This window comes from Ursus maritimus, unplaced genomic scaffold (genome assembly GCF_017311325.1).
Source record: "Ursus maritimus isolate PB19 unplaced genomic scaffold, ASM1731132v1 scaffold_2, whole genome shotgun sequence".
Classification (NCBI taxonomy): Eukaryota; Metazoa; Chordata; class Mammalia; order Carnivora; family Ursidae; genus Ursus; species Ursus maritimus.
The window spans coordinates 1,456,360-1,470,208 of NW_024424452.1; the positions used below are offsets into that span (position 1 = coordinate 1,456,360).

At 62.6% G+C, this 13,849-nt stretch overlaps 1 protein-coding gene across 1 annotated transcript in view; it reads right to left on the reverse strand.

The window, feature by feature from the left end:
- MAD1L1 (mitotic arrest deficient 1 like 1) overlaps positions 1 to 13,849 on the reverse strand; it is a 346,750-nt gene that overhangs the window by 53,150 nt on the left and 279,751 nt on the right. The window contains exon 17 of the mRNA XM_040634676.1: positions 811 to 1,001. Within this exon, the coding sequence (XP_040490610.1) occupies positions 811 to 1,001 (191 nt within the window). The remainder of the gene's footprint in view (positions 1 to 810; positions 1,002 to 13,849) is intronic.

The window sequence follows — 13,849 nt, forward strand, 5'->3', positions numbered from 1 at the left end:
GGCGCCATCTTCATGACAGGGGAGGTCAGGAGGTCAGGCCAGCAGGGCAGTGGTGGGGCCAGCCTTCTTCACCCAAATTCCAGCTCGGGCTGCCGGCCTCCCCCAGGCCTCCCAGTAGACGCGGTAAGCCCCCAGCCCTGCTACTGGGACCTGCATGCCCCTCACGGGCAGGTCCTTCTTTCCTGGTGACCGTCCCAGCTCTGAAACGCGGAGGACACCCCAGGCCTCGACACGGGTTCAACTCCACAGGCCACATGCTGCCTCCAACTCCGAGGGGACTCCTCTGTGGGAGCCCCCACCCGCCTGGCACCGCGCTCTGGCAGCATCTCCAGAGAGAGTCTGGGGCCAATACAGGCTGCACAGTTCCTGCCCTCCTGTGTGCTGGGGGGTCTCAGCCCCGGCCTCGCCGGCAAGCCTGACTGCACGTCCCACAGAGGTCCAGCAGCGTCCCTCTCCTGTCCTTCTGCGGCGCGGCATGCTGACCTTGGCCACGGTCTTGTGCCAAGGCCGCCTCCCTGGCCCAACACGGACCCTCCCCCTATGACTTCCGCCGTGCCCTGAGCGCAGCGGGTGCAGGATGCCTGGGGCCTCGCTGCCCTGCCCCTCCCAGCGACGGGGCCAATGTAGCAACACGGGGACGGCCAACAGCCGGAGGTGGCCAGATCAGGGCCCTGGGTCGCAGGGCAGAGCTGGGGGTGGCCGAGGGTCGGCAGACTCCCCCCGGCCCCAGCGGACCCGCCCAAAGCTAGGCTGCGCCCGCATGTACGCTGTCGTCCACCAGAGCCAACGGCGGGTCAAGGCACGTCCTACCTTGAAGATGAGGCAGTCGGCTTTGTGCTCCGCGTACATGGACGTCAGCCGGTACTGGTTCTCCGTCGTGATGTCGATCTGGTAGCCCGTGAGCGCGTAGCAGACTTTCCGGAACTCCTGGATCTTGGTTTGAAAGACCTCCTTGAGCCGCTGGTTCTTCAGCTCGGCGCTCTCCACCTGCTTCCGCAGCTCTGAGGGGGAGAGGAGAGGAGGTGAGCCTGCAAACCCGGAGGGACGGGACTCGGGCGGCAGCAGGCGGCAGGGTCAGAATCACAGGCGCAGCGTTGGCGAGCCCAGGCGCGTGCACTAAGGGAGTGAAGAGAACAAGCCCGCCGACAGCCGCACTTGCGGTGATGAAGTTGCTCAACTAAAAACCGACAGCAGGGACCCCGAGAGCCGGACGCCGTCCCGTCCCCGCGAGCCAGACATCTTCCCGGCTCCGAGCCCCGGCCCCAGCCCTGGCCTGGTCCCTTCCTGAAGGACAGCAAGGGGCAACATGGAAGCTGTCCCAGGTCGGGGCATGGGGGTGCAGGGACGCCCCCTCGCCACAGATCTCAGGCAGGAATGCTCGCCTACTGGGGACACTGGTCCTGGGTCCCCACGCAGGGGCCAGGATGGAGAAGCGCTGAGCGGACGGGCTGCTTTGGGAGGAGAGGCCTTAGAGAGCCCTGATCGAGTCCCCTGGGGGCTCCCCTGCAGCCGGAGACAAGGCCACCAGGTGAAGACAGGCCCGGGGCCCTGTCCGCCCCCGCGCTTCTCTGGCAGGACCGTTCAGGGCAGAGGCCCCTGAGGCCTGCCCGTCACCCCCGCCACGGTTTATGGCTGTAGAGGAGAAACCAGCCGCGCCAAGTACAAAGCCGTCAGGAGTCTGCACAGCAATTACCACTGATCCTTCACCCAAGGTGCCTTCCCAGTAATTAAACATCGGTTATCCCCCCACTAATTAGCGAGGCTGGCTCTGATCAAACACAAGAGCAGCCTCTGTTCCCGGTGGTCCCGTCTGGAGCGGACGACAGGGATGTCCTGGGCAGGGCAGGAACCCAGCTGGCCAAGGGGGTGGTGGGAAAACCCCAGGCCGCGGAGCTGGTTGGCCGAGCTTGGAGCTCTGTCCATCGTGACAGGGACAGCAGCCCCTCATCCTCAGATGCACCACAGGCCCAGGCCCGCCAACCACCAGCTCCCTGGTGGGGCTGAGAGCAGGCGGACGTGTCGGCCAGCTTAACGTAAGCAGATGCGGTCAGCGTCACTTTGAGGAAAGGCGCCCACTGGAGACCCTCTGCCTGCCCTGCCCTCCTGCCCTGCAGCCTTGAGCCCATCATCCTCCCGCTCCGGGGCGGGCGTCAGGCACACAGTGGCCTCCAGAGGCGTCCCAAAGACCCAGCGGGATCCCCGGGGCCACAGCGGAGTGCTGTGCGGGTTCAGACCGCACCGCCCGTGGAGGGGGTGCAGCTAGCTACACGACAGGCTCCAGCACGCTGTGCAGCCGCTGCAAGGCCACGCCTAGGGTCCAGGCTCTGCTTTACGAGCAAGGGCTTGTGGGATCAAGTGCTTGGCCACGGGCACCTGGCACAGGGAGGGCCGTCCACCCAGGCCAAGCTCTCTACAACCCCACGGCCCCTCACACACTCCGGGCACTGCCAGGCTTGTGAACACAGATCCCAGGTCCCATCCGCACCGCTGCAACTCTGTGGGCAGCCTGGGGCTCACCAGGTTCTCGCTCTGAACAAGGCCTCCCGATACCAGAACACAGCTCCTTCTGGCCTCGCCACCACGCACGTCCATCCACCTGGCCACACGCCCTGCCCTCGCCTGCCCCCCATTCATCACGCAGCTCTGATGGCCCTGGCGGACATCATTACTTCGGAGCAGAGAGCCTCTCCATCGGGGCGCGGGCACGGAGCCCTTGATTAATCGAGTAATCAGACTGTGAAATCAAAGGGGTAATTGGCGGCTCTGACCCCACGCTCGTCCCTGTGTCTCTCGGCCCGCCCACGGAGGATGGATCCGCCAGCGGGAGGAAAACCCTTTCCACAAGGAAAAATGCACTGACCAAGGTTCTCAGGCGATAGCTCACCCGTCAGAGGCTGCACTGCCTTTAATGGATCTCACATGTCCGCTGGGAAGAATTAAATTTTGGTAATTTGCCGCCTGACCTTGGAGAAGGTGTCCAGATGCTGCCCTTCCCACAGTTCACGGACCTCTATACGTAGACGGGGCTTGGGTCAGGAGTGGAGGAGCCAGACACCTGCCACCACCAGGGAGGGGCTCCCAGGTGCCAGGACCCCGCACACCTTACCCAGTGCAGCCTGCTCAACACAAGGCGAGTCCCACGTCACCCAGCGACGGGCAGGAGAAGGGGGCTGGGGGGCTGCGTCAAGGTCACACGGCCCGTCGGAGGTATAAAGAGGGCTCTGACCCCGGTCTGTGTGGTGCGGGCCGGGCAGGCGGCTGCGGCTCTCGGGGGAGGGGGCAGCGTGTTCGGGAGGGACACTGTGGGTTCCGGCTGAGATTCAGGGCAGAGCGAAGTCGGTGCTCTGACCTCCCCCTTATCCGCCATTCAATCGCTTATATAAACGTGAATGAATAATTCACACGATGGTTTGGATTAAATAAATAAAAGATGTGCCTTTCGCCTTGGAAATGCCAGTGCCCTGCTGCAGCCTCTCAGAGTGAGCGGAGCTTTCCTCGGGGCGGGGTCGGGGGCCTGGGCATGTGGCGGTCACGATGCTCCTCCAGGTTCTAGGGACCAAGAGCCCGAGACCCCTGGGGTCCAGTGACCGCAGCTCTGCGCCTGCCCGCAGGTACCCTGCCACAGCCGCACCCTACGCTGGGCCCGCTGGTGGCCACCACACACAGGCAAGGCCAGCAGAGCAGACAAGTGGCCCCTGAGATCGGGTCTGCTGAGATCCTGGGCCGCCCACGCCTGACCTCACCTGCTATCTGTACATCCCGGCATCACCAGACACAAGATGGAGACCTCGTGTCTGGGGCCCCTCCATTCAGGCTCAGGACCAGGCCCACGCTCTGGGTGAGGCTGCACCTGGCCCAGACCCACCCTCAGCCCTCTCCTGCCCCCTCAGCCCTCCACCCTGCCTTCCAGCTGCGCTGGCCAGAGGAATGTGTCCTCCCACCACTGTCTTTCCTCTCTGGGCACCCCTGCCCCTCCTCCCCTCAGCAGCTCTTTGCAAGGCTCTCCAAGAGTCCTTGGTGAGGGACAAGGAAGTCTGATGGACAGGTGGGCACCAAAGAGAAGACATGGTTCCCCAGAGCCCAGGCGTGGAGGGTGGGCAGGGGTGGTGGGGGCCGGGGATGGATGCCAAGGTCAAGGGGCCGTGCCACCTGCTGACCTGGCGTGCAGCCCCACCCAGGCCCGCTGGTTGCCCCCAGCCATGTCCACTGGTTGCCCCCAGCCATGTCCACAGGGGCCATCGGACGGCTCTGCCCTCCACCCCCCGCTCCTCATCTACACCCAACACCTGGCTCCTCCTGGAGTCACAGAGGCAGCTGGGAAACCCCGTGGGAAGGACACAGAACAGAAATAAACTGCTTTCCATCTCTCCATTATATAAAGGCTAGCAGGAGAGCGCGCTTCACCCCCGAGAGCAGAGATGCCAGGATAAAGGAGCGGTTATGGGCACATAGCTCTGGAGAACCAGAACATGGTCTGAAATTCAGAGCAAGGTCTTATCCTGGGGGGTGGGGAGAGCAAGTGAGAGGCAGACGGTGGACGGCTGGACCTTCCCTGCACAAAGCGTCTTTGGGGCCCAGCATGCGGCCGCACTGGACAGCAGAGCCTGCGTCTCTACCTTACTAAAAGTGCATGCACTACTGTGGCTTGACCCCTTATCAGTTTGCTGGGCAAAGTACAGGGAGCTGGGTGGGCAGGGGTGGCGACAACCAAGGTCTGTGCCCCATGGGACCGCTGACCTGGGCTCGGAATGAAGGCCGGCCACCCGGCTCTCACAGGCTGCCAACGTGCAGCCCTTTGCTCTAACCTCCTCTTACTCCCTGGGCTGTCGAGAAGCACAAGCAGACAAGACCACGCAGAAACACTTTCAAATATGCAAACGGTTCTCAGGAGGGCAGCCCAGGGTCTGATGGTCCCTGTCTCTCCTCTCCAGTGGCTCGAGTGTGCCAGCGAGGTGCCTACTCACAGACAGTCAGCCCTGCCCTGTGGCTGTTTTGTGGGACAGACACATCTCCGCCAGAGCGCCTCAGCTCCATCCCGGACCTCAGGGCAACGGCGCACCGTTAGTGGGCTTCCCTGACCCACACCTCAGTCCAGAGGACTCTGACCACAAAGCACGTGTCGTCTGCCGGCCACCATCCCGGCCATCCTGCGGAAAGTCAGCCCCTTCTCAGCGGAAGCAGCCGGTGGTGGGGAGGTGGAGAAACAGGGCAAAGCTGGGACTGGGCTGTGAGGTTGCTGGGGCCCTGGGCCTCCCGCCACAGTGAGCCCAGAGTGGCCTTGGCGGCCAGGTCAGGCCCTCTGGACAAAATTCTCAGCTCAGAGGGGAAGACGTGGTCTTGGATAAAACTCTCTCCTGGGGCGCTAGGTGGCTCAGTCAGTTAAGCATCTGACTCTTGATTTTGGCTCAGGTCATGACCTCAGTGTTGTGAGATCGAGCCCCGGAGTTGGGCTCCTTGCTCAGCACAGAGTCTGAGATTCTCCCTCTACCTCTGCCCCTCCCCCACTTGAGCGTGCTCGCTCGGGCATGTGCTCTGTTAAATAACAAATAAAATCTTAAAACCCGCAACCCTCTCCTGCAGCCATCAGGCCTTTGCCAAGTGGCCCGGCCTGCAGCCTCTCCAGTCGCCCCCGACTGGCTTTCTTCAATACGCTGGATGAAGCACCACTCTCTTCCTCACCGCAGGCCCTTTGCACACGCCTGGAACAGCTCCTCCTGGTTCCTAGCCGGCTCCCAGCCACCTCAGCTTCAAAACCGCGTCTCTGGAATGGATCCCGTCTCCTGCGGTATGTTCTCAGGGTACGCGACAGCATCCATTGTACACAACAGAGCTTTTTTTTTGTTTTAAAGATCTTATTTATTTATTTATTTGAGAGAGTGGGATTAAGAGACAGCAAGCATGAGCAGGGGGATGGGCAGAGGGAGAACCAGACTCCTGGCTGAGCAGGGAGCCCGATGTGGGGCTCGATCCCAGGACCCTGGGATCATGACCTGAGCTGAAAGCAGACGCTTCCCCGACCGAGCCACCCAGGCGCCCCACAGCAGAGCATTTCTAAAAGCTCCTTTGTATTCTTTCTCCAGCAGACGCTAAGCTCAAAACAGGTGAGGACTAGGTCCTTTTGTTCCATTCCAACCCCAGAGTACCTCAAGGAGCTGAGAATGCAGAAAATCCCACTGCTGCATAAACCCTAAATCATAAGCCCTAGAAAATCAGTGTAAACAGAAGTAAACATACACATGGGGCTCCTGTGGACACGGTGGATGGAACACACGTGCCCACCCTTGAACACGTGTGTTTATCCCTGCTCCCTACCGCAGCCACCGTGGGAGGGAGGGGAGGCGGCGGCAGACGAGTGGGATAGGCAAGACCTTCGAAGACGAAACACAGGCAGAGGAGAGGAACGTGGCTCAGCAGACCTGCGGGAGCGGGGCCTCACCGCCTCAGGTGGCAGGGAGGCCGACTGGAGCCGGGGCTGAGGGCCCACGGGGGGCGCATGTCTCCTTCCTGTCCCCCCAGGTGATAGCCTCGCCCCTCGAGGGGTGACAGGCCTCAGGGCTGCTGTGGCACACGGTGCCCGCAGCCAGGCTCTCGCCCAAGGGAAGGGGGGCCCCTTCCCCCGTGCCAGCAGCTTGCTTCCTGGGAAGCCAATGGGTAAGGTGCGGGCTGGGACCCGCAGCTGCGGTCCACACCTGCACAGGGAGGTGGGCGGAAGCACGGGCTCAGCAGGGAGAAGTCAAACTGCACCGGGAGACCCAGCGGGGACTGAAGTGGTCTTCACACCGGCCCTGTGCGGAGGCTCCCTGGAAGGCAGCTGGGGCCGTGTGTCTCCGCGTCCAGCAGACCAACCCTGGGGGGAGGCCCACTGGCCGGCCGCCTGTCCGGAGAATGACCACGGCTTATGGGGCCAGACGCTGTGAAGTTGCTGATGGGAGCCCGGTTCGGCACAAGCACGTGGAGGGAGGAGGCGTCCAGTGCACTGGCAGCAGCAGCAGCACGCAGGGAAGGGGGGGGAGATAAAGCTGAAGGGGTTCCTGACAGCGCCCAGTTCATAACCAGAGATGGGAGGCGGCAAAGAAGAGATAAAACCAGAGATTCTGAGAGCCTGATGGAGCCCAGGAATTTTACAGGAAGAGATAACAGGAGGGGGAGGGGAAATTACCAATGAGACCCTCCAAGGAGACCCCCCAAGGGAAGCACTGTCTCCAGGCTGGGCGGGCAGAGCACAACAGGTGCGTCAGAACACCATGGAGAGAGGGAGAAAGCTCAACACACACCCATGAATGGTCCTCCAACACCCCCCCCCCCCACCGGGGAGGGCAATACAGAGGAGGGGTGAAGGGCTGGGCCCAGGGCGGGGCGCACAGGGCAGGGAAGCCGGCTGGGGACCAGGGGCCGGGGACCAGGCCGCTGCCAGCCGAGCCGTCGAAGGCAGGCAGGCCCAGCTCCCGCAGCGGCGCTTTCTTTAGGAGCTGGAAGCAGCATTTGAAATTTTCCTTTGGGGACTCAGGACAGAGTCATTTTTCTTTCGGAAAAGTGAATAAAAAACACTTAGCCAATGCTCGGATTTTCAGGCTTAAGCCACAACAAACAGCACTAATATTTCACCATTAGCAACAGCAGCCCTCTGAGCCCAGGCTGCGTCAGGCAGCTGTTTCTAAACGTGGTGCGCGCCAGGGCTGCTCCAAGGGCAGCGTGGGAAAGGCAGTGAGGGAGGGCTTCGAGACCGGCTGGCCTGGAGGGTGGTGGCAGGGTGGGGCCCGGGGGCCAGGGCAGGGGGGTGTGTCCTCCACTTTTCCAAGAGGCTGGACAACGGGCTTCCCGCTCTGCCGCAGGCCATGAGGCTGGTGTGTGTGCCCTGGACCTCGGACACTGTGCCCCTCATCCCTGGGCGTCCCCGGCACCGCGCTCCGCAGCCTGGAGGGCCTACAGGGCAGGGATGACGGCTGGCGTGCCCTCAGTGTCCAGGCCACACAGGTGCACAGCAGTGGACCAGGACCGCAGGGCTGCCCATCGCCCACCCCCCACATGTTCACTGAGCTCCGATACACGGCCTGTCTCCTCGGCACACCCGTGTGGAGGATGAATGTCTGCCTGGCTCCCCGGTGGGGAGGCTGAGGCCCAGAAAAAGAGTGGGACTGCTGTGCACCCAGCACCGCTGGCCACAGCTGACCAGGGCCGGTCTGCCTCTGGAACGGTGCTCCCTGTTGGCTGTCTCCAGCCGAACTAAATGGTCAGGTGCCCAGGCCAGGCCCTGCAGGGCAAGAGGGTCAGGAAACACGGCGCACAGCCACCCCAACAGGCCCCCAGGACACCAGCAGCCAGGCCAGACGTTCCAGAAGGCCAGCTGGTGCTCTGGCCACCCTTGGCCCATGGCTCTCGAGTCCTCCCAAGGTCCAGGAGGCACAGCCGGCCCCAGTCTTGGCAGTGGGCGTGAGGTAAGGGCAGTGCCGTCCTCCGCTATGAACAGGCTCTGGGGGAGCTGTGGGTCTGGGGGTCAAGGTCCTGAGTTGGGTGTTTGCTTCCTTGGGTTCAAGAAGCTGGTGACAGAGCTGAGGGAAATGCTTGCTCGGTGTCCGGAGTGCGCACACGCAGGGAGTGGGAGGGGGCAGCGGTCGCGCCTCTGGGAACCAAGCTGCAGCACCGCAGCGCGAGGCCACACAGGAGCAGCTGTGTGGTGTGGATAAGCTGGGTATGGAGAGGCTGGGGCATAAAATGCGTCCCTACACATCTGAAGGGCAGGCGGGATGAAAGCAAAGGCGTTCTGAGCTGGTCCCTGCAGCTGAGCAGACCAGGGAGGGGACCTGCCTCTTCAAGGAGGTGCATCCCAGGGACGACTAAGTGTCAGGGCGACGCAGGGGCCTGACCTCAGATCGAAGAGTGGCCTGCGCCCATGCACCTTGAGAGGCTGGCCGCCCGAGGGTGGTGCGGCAGGTGCCCTGTGCACACTCCCTGCCACACAGGACCAGGCCGGGGGCCGAGGAGCCTGGCTGGGCCTGAGGTGTCCCTCTGGGAAGCACCCCTGCGCCTCCCCGGCGGGTTCATGAGAAAGGGAGTGCGGGGGGGCTGGCTCTGCTTGGGCCCAAACCTGGGCCACACTTCCGGGGCTAAATTATTCACGTCTCGTAACTTCTAACTATTTCAGTTTTACGTTTTTAAATATTTAATAATTAAACATCAAATATTTATGCAATTTTATTAGCAACCGTGGGAGCCGACAGCGCAGGGGCTGTGACTGTGGTCTGGGTTCTGTTCCTGGCCGACTGTGTGGACAGGGAAGGAGACATGCCTGCCGGCCGGACCGCTACCCCAGGCAAGTCTTCTGTGCACACTGAGCCTCTGGGACGTGCGCAGAAGAGCAGCAGGGCGGCCACCCCGATGCGGCACGTGCATCCTGATGGGCTCCTTTTGGAGGCTGCCTTCCCATCCCAAATCCAAATTCCAGGAGAGGGGCCCGGGAGGCTGGCAGACACAAGGGGCGCCCAGGCAGCCTGGAGATGTGTGCTTGTGTCCGTGCCAGCCGGGAGGCTTCAGCGCCCACCCCCTTCCCTGCACAGCACTCAGGGAGGCCTTCCCACCGAAGGGCATGGCAGACACCGCCGTCCCCTGCTGCGGGCTTCAGGGACCTGTGGACGGGCCCCTACCACCCACTAGATGCAGCCTTTTGCCTTCCTAGGGAATGGTTCGCTTGAACCGCCTGCAGCCGGAGGGCCCCTGGGCCAAGGTCTCTCCATTATGAGCCCATGTTCCCCTGCTGGGCCGGAAATTGCACGTTTTACACAAGAGAGAAGACATTCGCCCTGGAATTATATGCAGATGAGCAGCGTGTGTGCCCACCGCCGGCTGCCTGGCAGACGCCCGCCCTGGGTAAGCTCGGTGCCAGCTTTCAAACAGGGGCATCTCTGTGTGATTAACGGCTCACTCCACAAGCAGCTTGTCACCTTGCACAAAAATGATCTGAAAAGACACCAGCAATTACAGCCCACCAGATTACGGGGTGGGAGAGTCCCGGGGTGACAGGCGGGAGCTCATGTGATATCATATTCCCGGGAAGGCTCCCTCCCCCACCACGGAGAACAGAGAACAGTCGAAGCCCCAGAGGATGCCCCCCCCTCACTGGGCGCCAGGCTCCCCACCCCGCTGCCTCTTTCGGGAGTGGAGGACCAGCTGAGCCTTGGTGGAAGGCCACGGCCGGCCCCTCGTCCAGGCAGCTGACAGATGTAGGGTCAGGCCCAGAGAAGGTCAGTGCCTTGTTCACTGTCACCCGGCCAGGGAGCAGAGAAGCCTGACATTCGTGCCAGGACTTTGGGGCGGGATGGATCCCCCAGAGGCCACCAGGCAGCGCCAGCGCTACTGTGAGGAACCAGCCCTGGACACGAGGTGCCACCTGGGGCACAAAGTCTGGCCTCAGTTGCTTGTCTGAGCCTTCCCGGCCGTGCCACCAGCAGGGGCCCCTCTGGGACCCCAACGTCGCAGCATCCCTGCACAAGTTCACAATTGTCTTTCACTTGTTTGTTTGATTGTTTAGGGTAAATTTCTTCCAACTAAAGCACATACCCCATGAGAGCAGGGTCCTGGGCTCCACGAGGGCCGGGAAACAGGAACCCTGTGGAGACCTACCGCCCTGCACGCGCACCGGCTCATCTTAAGCTACGTTTCACCCGGGGAGCATCACCGTATCTCCATTTCAGGGGTGGGGAACCGGGGATCAGACGGTTAGAAGCAAAGTGCCTGAAGCATGCACTCACACACTCACACATGCACACGCACACATGGGCGCTGACACACGCTCGTGCACGCACACACATGCGCTCACACGCACCCACCAGAATCAGAAACCACCCAGAGGAGAGAAGCACACAGCAGCTCCGTCCCATCACAAACCCCCTGAGATGTAAACCAGAGAACACCATGCTTCACAAAAGTTTCCGGCAACTTCCTTCCACATGCGCTGGCAGGTGGCCTGCTGGGCTCACAGAGCAGCGGCGGCCTGGGGCCACCGGGCGGGACGACCTGCGGCTGAAGGCAGCAAGATCTGGCCGGCAGCTGCAGCGGGCTCACTCCTGCTCTGTTCTGCACGGTGTGTGCGTTCTTAATTTCCCACAGCGGGCTCAGAGAAGCCGCGTCCCTGGAAGGCGCACTTCCTCTTGGAAGAGGGAAGAGCCTCTCAGAGCTCATCTTTTATTGACGGAGTCATTTTCGAGTCAATCTGTCTGCTGTGGGCAAGACAAGATTTTAAATCTTTCTCTGCCTGCTTCTGAGATGTGGCAGTCTATTAAAACCTGCTAACATACGCAGCCAGGCCCATGAAGGAAGAGGACCGAGACCCAGCTCAGCGGCTGCAGCCGCCCACAGACAGAAGGGTCTGGAGGAGGGAAGGCGGGGGGCAGCAAGCTAGCCCTCTGGAGATGCAGAGGGGTGAGGATGCAGGCTGCCCTCAGGGCCAGGATCCCCAGAAGGTGGGGCGTGGGGTGAGGAGTGTGCCGGACACACAGATGCACAGCCCCTCGTGCTCAGGGACAGATGGCAGCCCTGGGGTCTGGGGGCCTGCCTGGGGGTCAGCGTCCCGGGGGCTCCGCCACAGAGCCAGGCCACTACTCCCAGGGCCCCGACCCCGTCCATGACACACAGCTACCTGTGTGCAGGCAGAGAAACCTCTGCAACAGAGCCGCCGAGCGCCAGGCGAGGCTCGGGAGGTGAAGGGACCTGGCGGAGCGTACGCAGCACGCGGAGCAGCTGCCAGGACGCGAGTGCAGCCCGGCTCAGCTCCGCTGTACGTGGCAGGGAGCAGGGCTCTCCTGGACAACAGCTGCCGCACGCAGTGTGCTCCCAGCGCCGGGACTCAGGACAAGTGCCCACCCTTCTGCAGGTCTGGCCACAGGAGCCCCTCCTGCCAGCCCTGCTGGGCTCTGTCTCCAGCCCACCCCGGCCTGACCGTGCGGGACTACAACACGCACTACCCGCAGACGCCACGGCGGGGGAGCAGAGACACTCCCGGGGCCCCGCAGCAGGCTGGCCCACCACGCCATCCGCCCGAGGTCCGCGGCCTCTGTGCAGGACCGCCAGCAGGGCTGCTACCGCCTCTATACACCCGAGTCCTAACGACCTTGTGAAGTCAGAGAGAGGACGTTTTCCCAATCAACAGATGAGTGACCAAGACCGAGGCTCCGGGGAGGTATCAGTGCCTGATGCCCAGAACCAGGACTGTCTGCTCATCGGCAGAAGGACCCCGCAGGTGCGAGTGAATTAAGGAGGCGGAGATGGTCCGGGCGACCAGTGTGCTCACGTGGCTTCTACAGGGGGAGGAGGCAGGAGGGGACCAGGTCCGAAGAGGACGCACCACTGGCATGGAGGTCAGGGAGGGGCTGGCTCCGCAGTCTGGGACAGTGACGTCGGTTCCAGTAGCTCCGGGTAGCTGCCTCATGCTTACGTGCCTTTGCTCTGATTCTCCCGGCCACCCCTTCCTGGGAGAATCTGCGAGAACACTGCCGACCGCCCCCTGGCTCAGGGTCTCAGCAGCCCTCCTCTGACAGGAGGGGAGCCGAGGGGCACACAAAGGGCATGCCCTGCCCGGACCACCCAGCTATTAGGTGTGCCCTCTGACCCCTGGGCCACCCGGCGACTTCCACTGAAGCCGAGCCTTCCAGGGTTTTTTCTGCCCACTCTGCCTGCCCTGGGGCACAGGGCCCAGACTCTTGCCTTTGAATGAAGGCGGATGCCTCTGTCCAAGCTGGTAGGTCAGCATGTGGAACAGAGTCAGGGGGTAGAGTGCCGGGCTGCAGGACACATGGTGTCATTCCTGCTTCTCTGCCCGGGACGGTCCTGCCTTGACAGACAGGCTCCCATGCGGGTCCAGGTCAATGGGGCTGATGACAACGGCCTTTATCCCCATTACCGCACACCAGGTGCACCCCGCACGCTCCCACGGGCATTGTGTGGGCGCAGGAGGCAGCCTCCACGATGGCCCTGAGCCCAGGTGATTAGCCTCGGGAGGGAGCCAAGGGGGCTGACGTCAGGGGTGTGGGGGGACGGAGGGGGAAGGTGCAGAAATTGGCCCAAGGTCACACAGCTGAGCGGCACAGTGGGACCTTCCAGAAGCAAGTGGGGCCTGATTCTAAAACTCAGACTCTAGGGTCTTCGGATTTCTCGAGTCCGAGCAGCTCTTCCGTCACCGGCTCAAGAGGCCCTGCTGTCTGGGACCCAACTTAACTTCAGTGAACGAGAGAACCTCGTGCAGACGCATCTGGGGAGCCATGCCCCCATGCCCACGCCTGTGCACCCCCAGTCCTCCCGAGAGATCTGCAGCGCCCAGAAGGTGGGCACACGGTTGGCCACACAGCAGCTCCCAGAGCCCGCGGGGCCGCAGAGCACCGCACCCCAAGCCTGGGACTTCTCCCTCCTCATCCTGGTGCCCCACCATGTGGATGCCCGCCACGCAGTGGTGAGCTGTCCAGCAAGTGGGAGGACAGAGTGGGCATAGAACACGCTCAGGGTGCAGGACCAGGGACTCCTAGCGTCCCGAGCTGGGCTGAACAGCAGGGTCACTGAGAACTTGCTACGGAGCTTCATGAGGATTTCTGGCCCAGAAAGATGGAGTGGACACGTCCCCGCTCCTCCCTTTCAAAGACAACTACATGTCTGGACGTGACGGGGGCAGCACAGCAGAGCTTGGAGGGTGGGAGGAGGAGCGGAGAGGCCTGGGACCCTGCATTTCAGCACCCCAGCCCAGCAGCAGGGGGCTGGGGCAAGCCTGTGCATCCCGGGGGCCAAGCACAAGGACTCCGCGTGTCCAAGGAGTGCCGGCTCCCTGCAGCCGGGCATGCAAGTCTGTGTGTGGGAGCCCTCCCTGCCC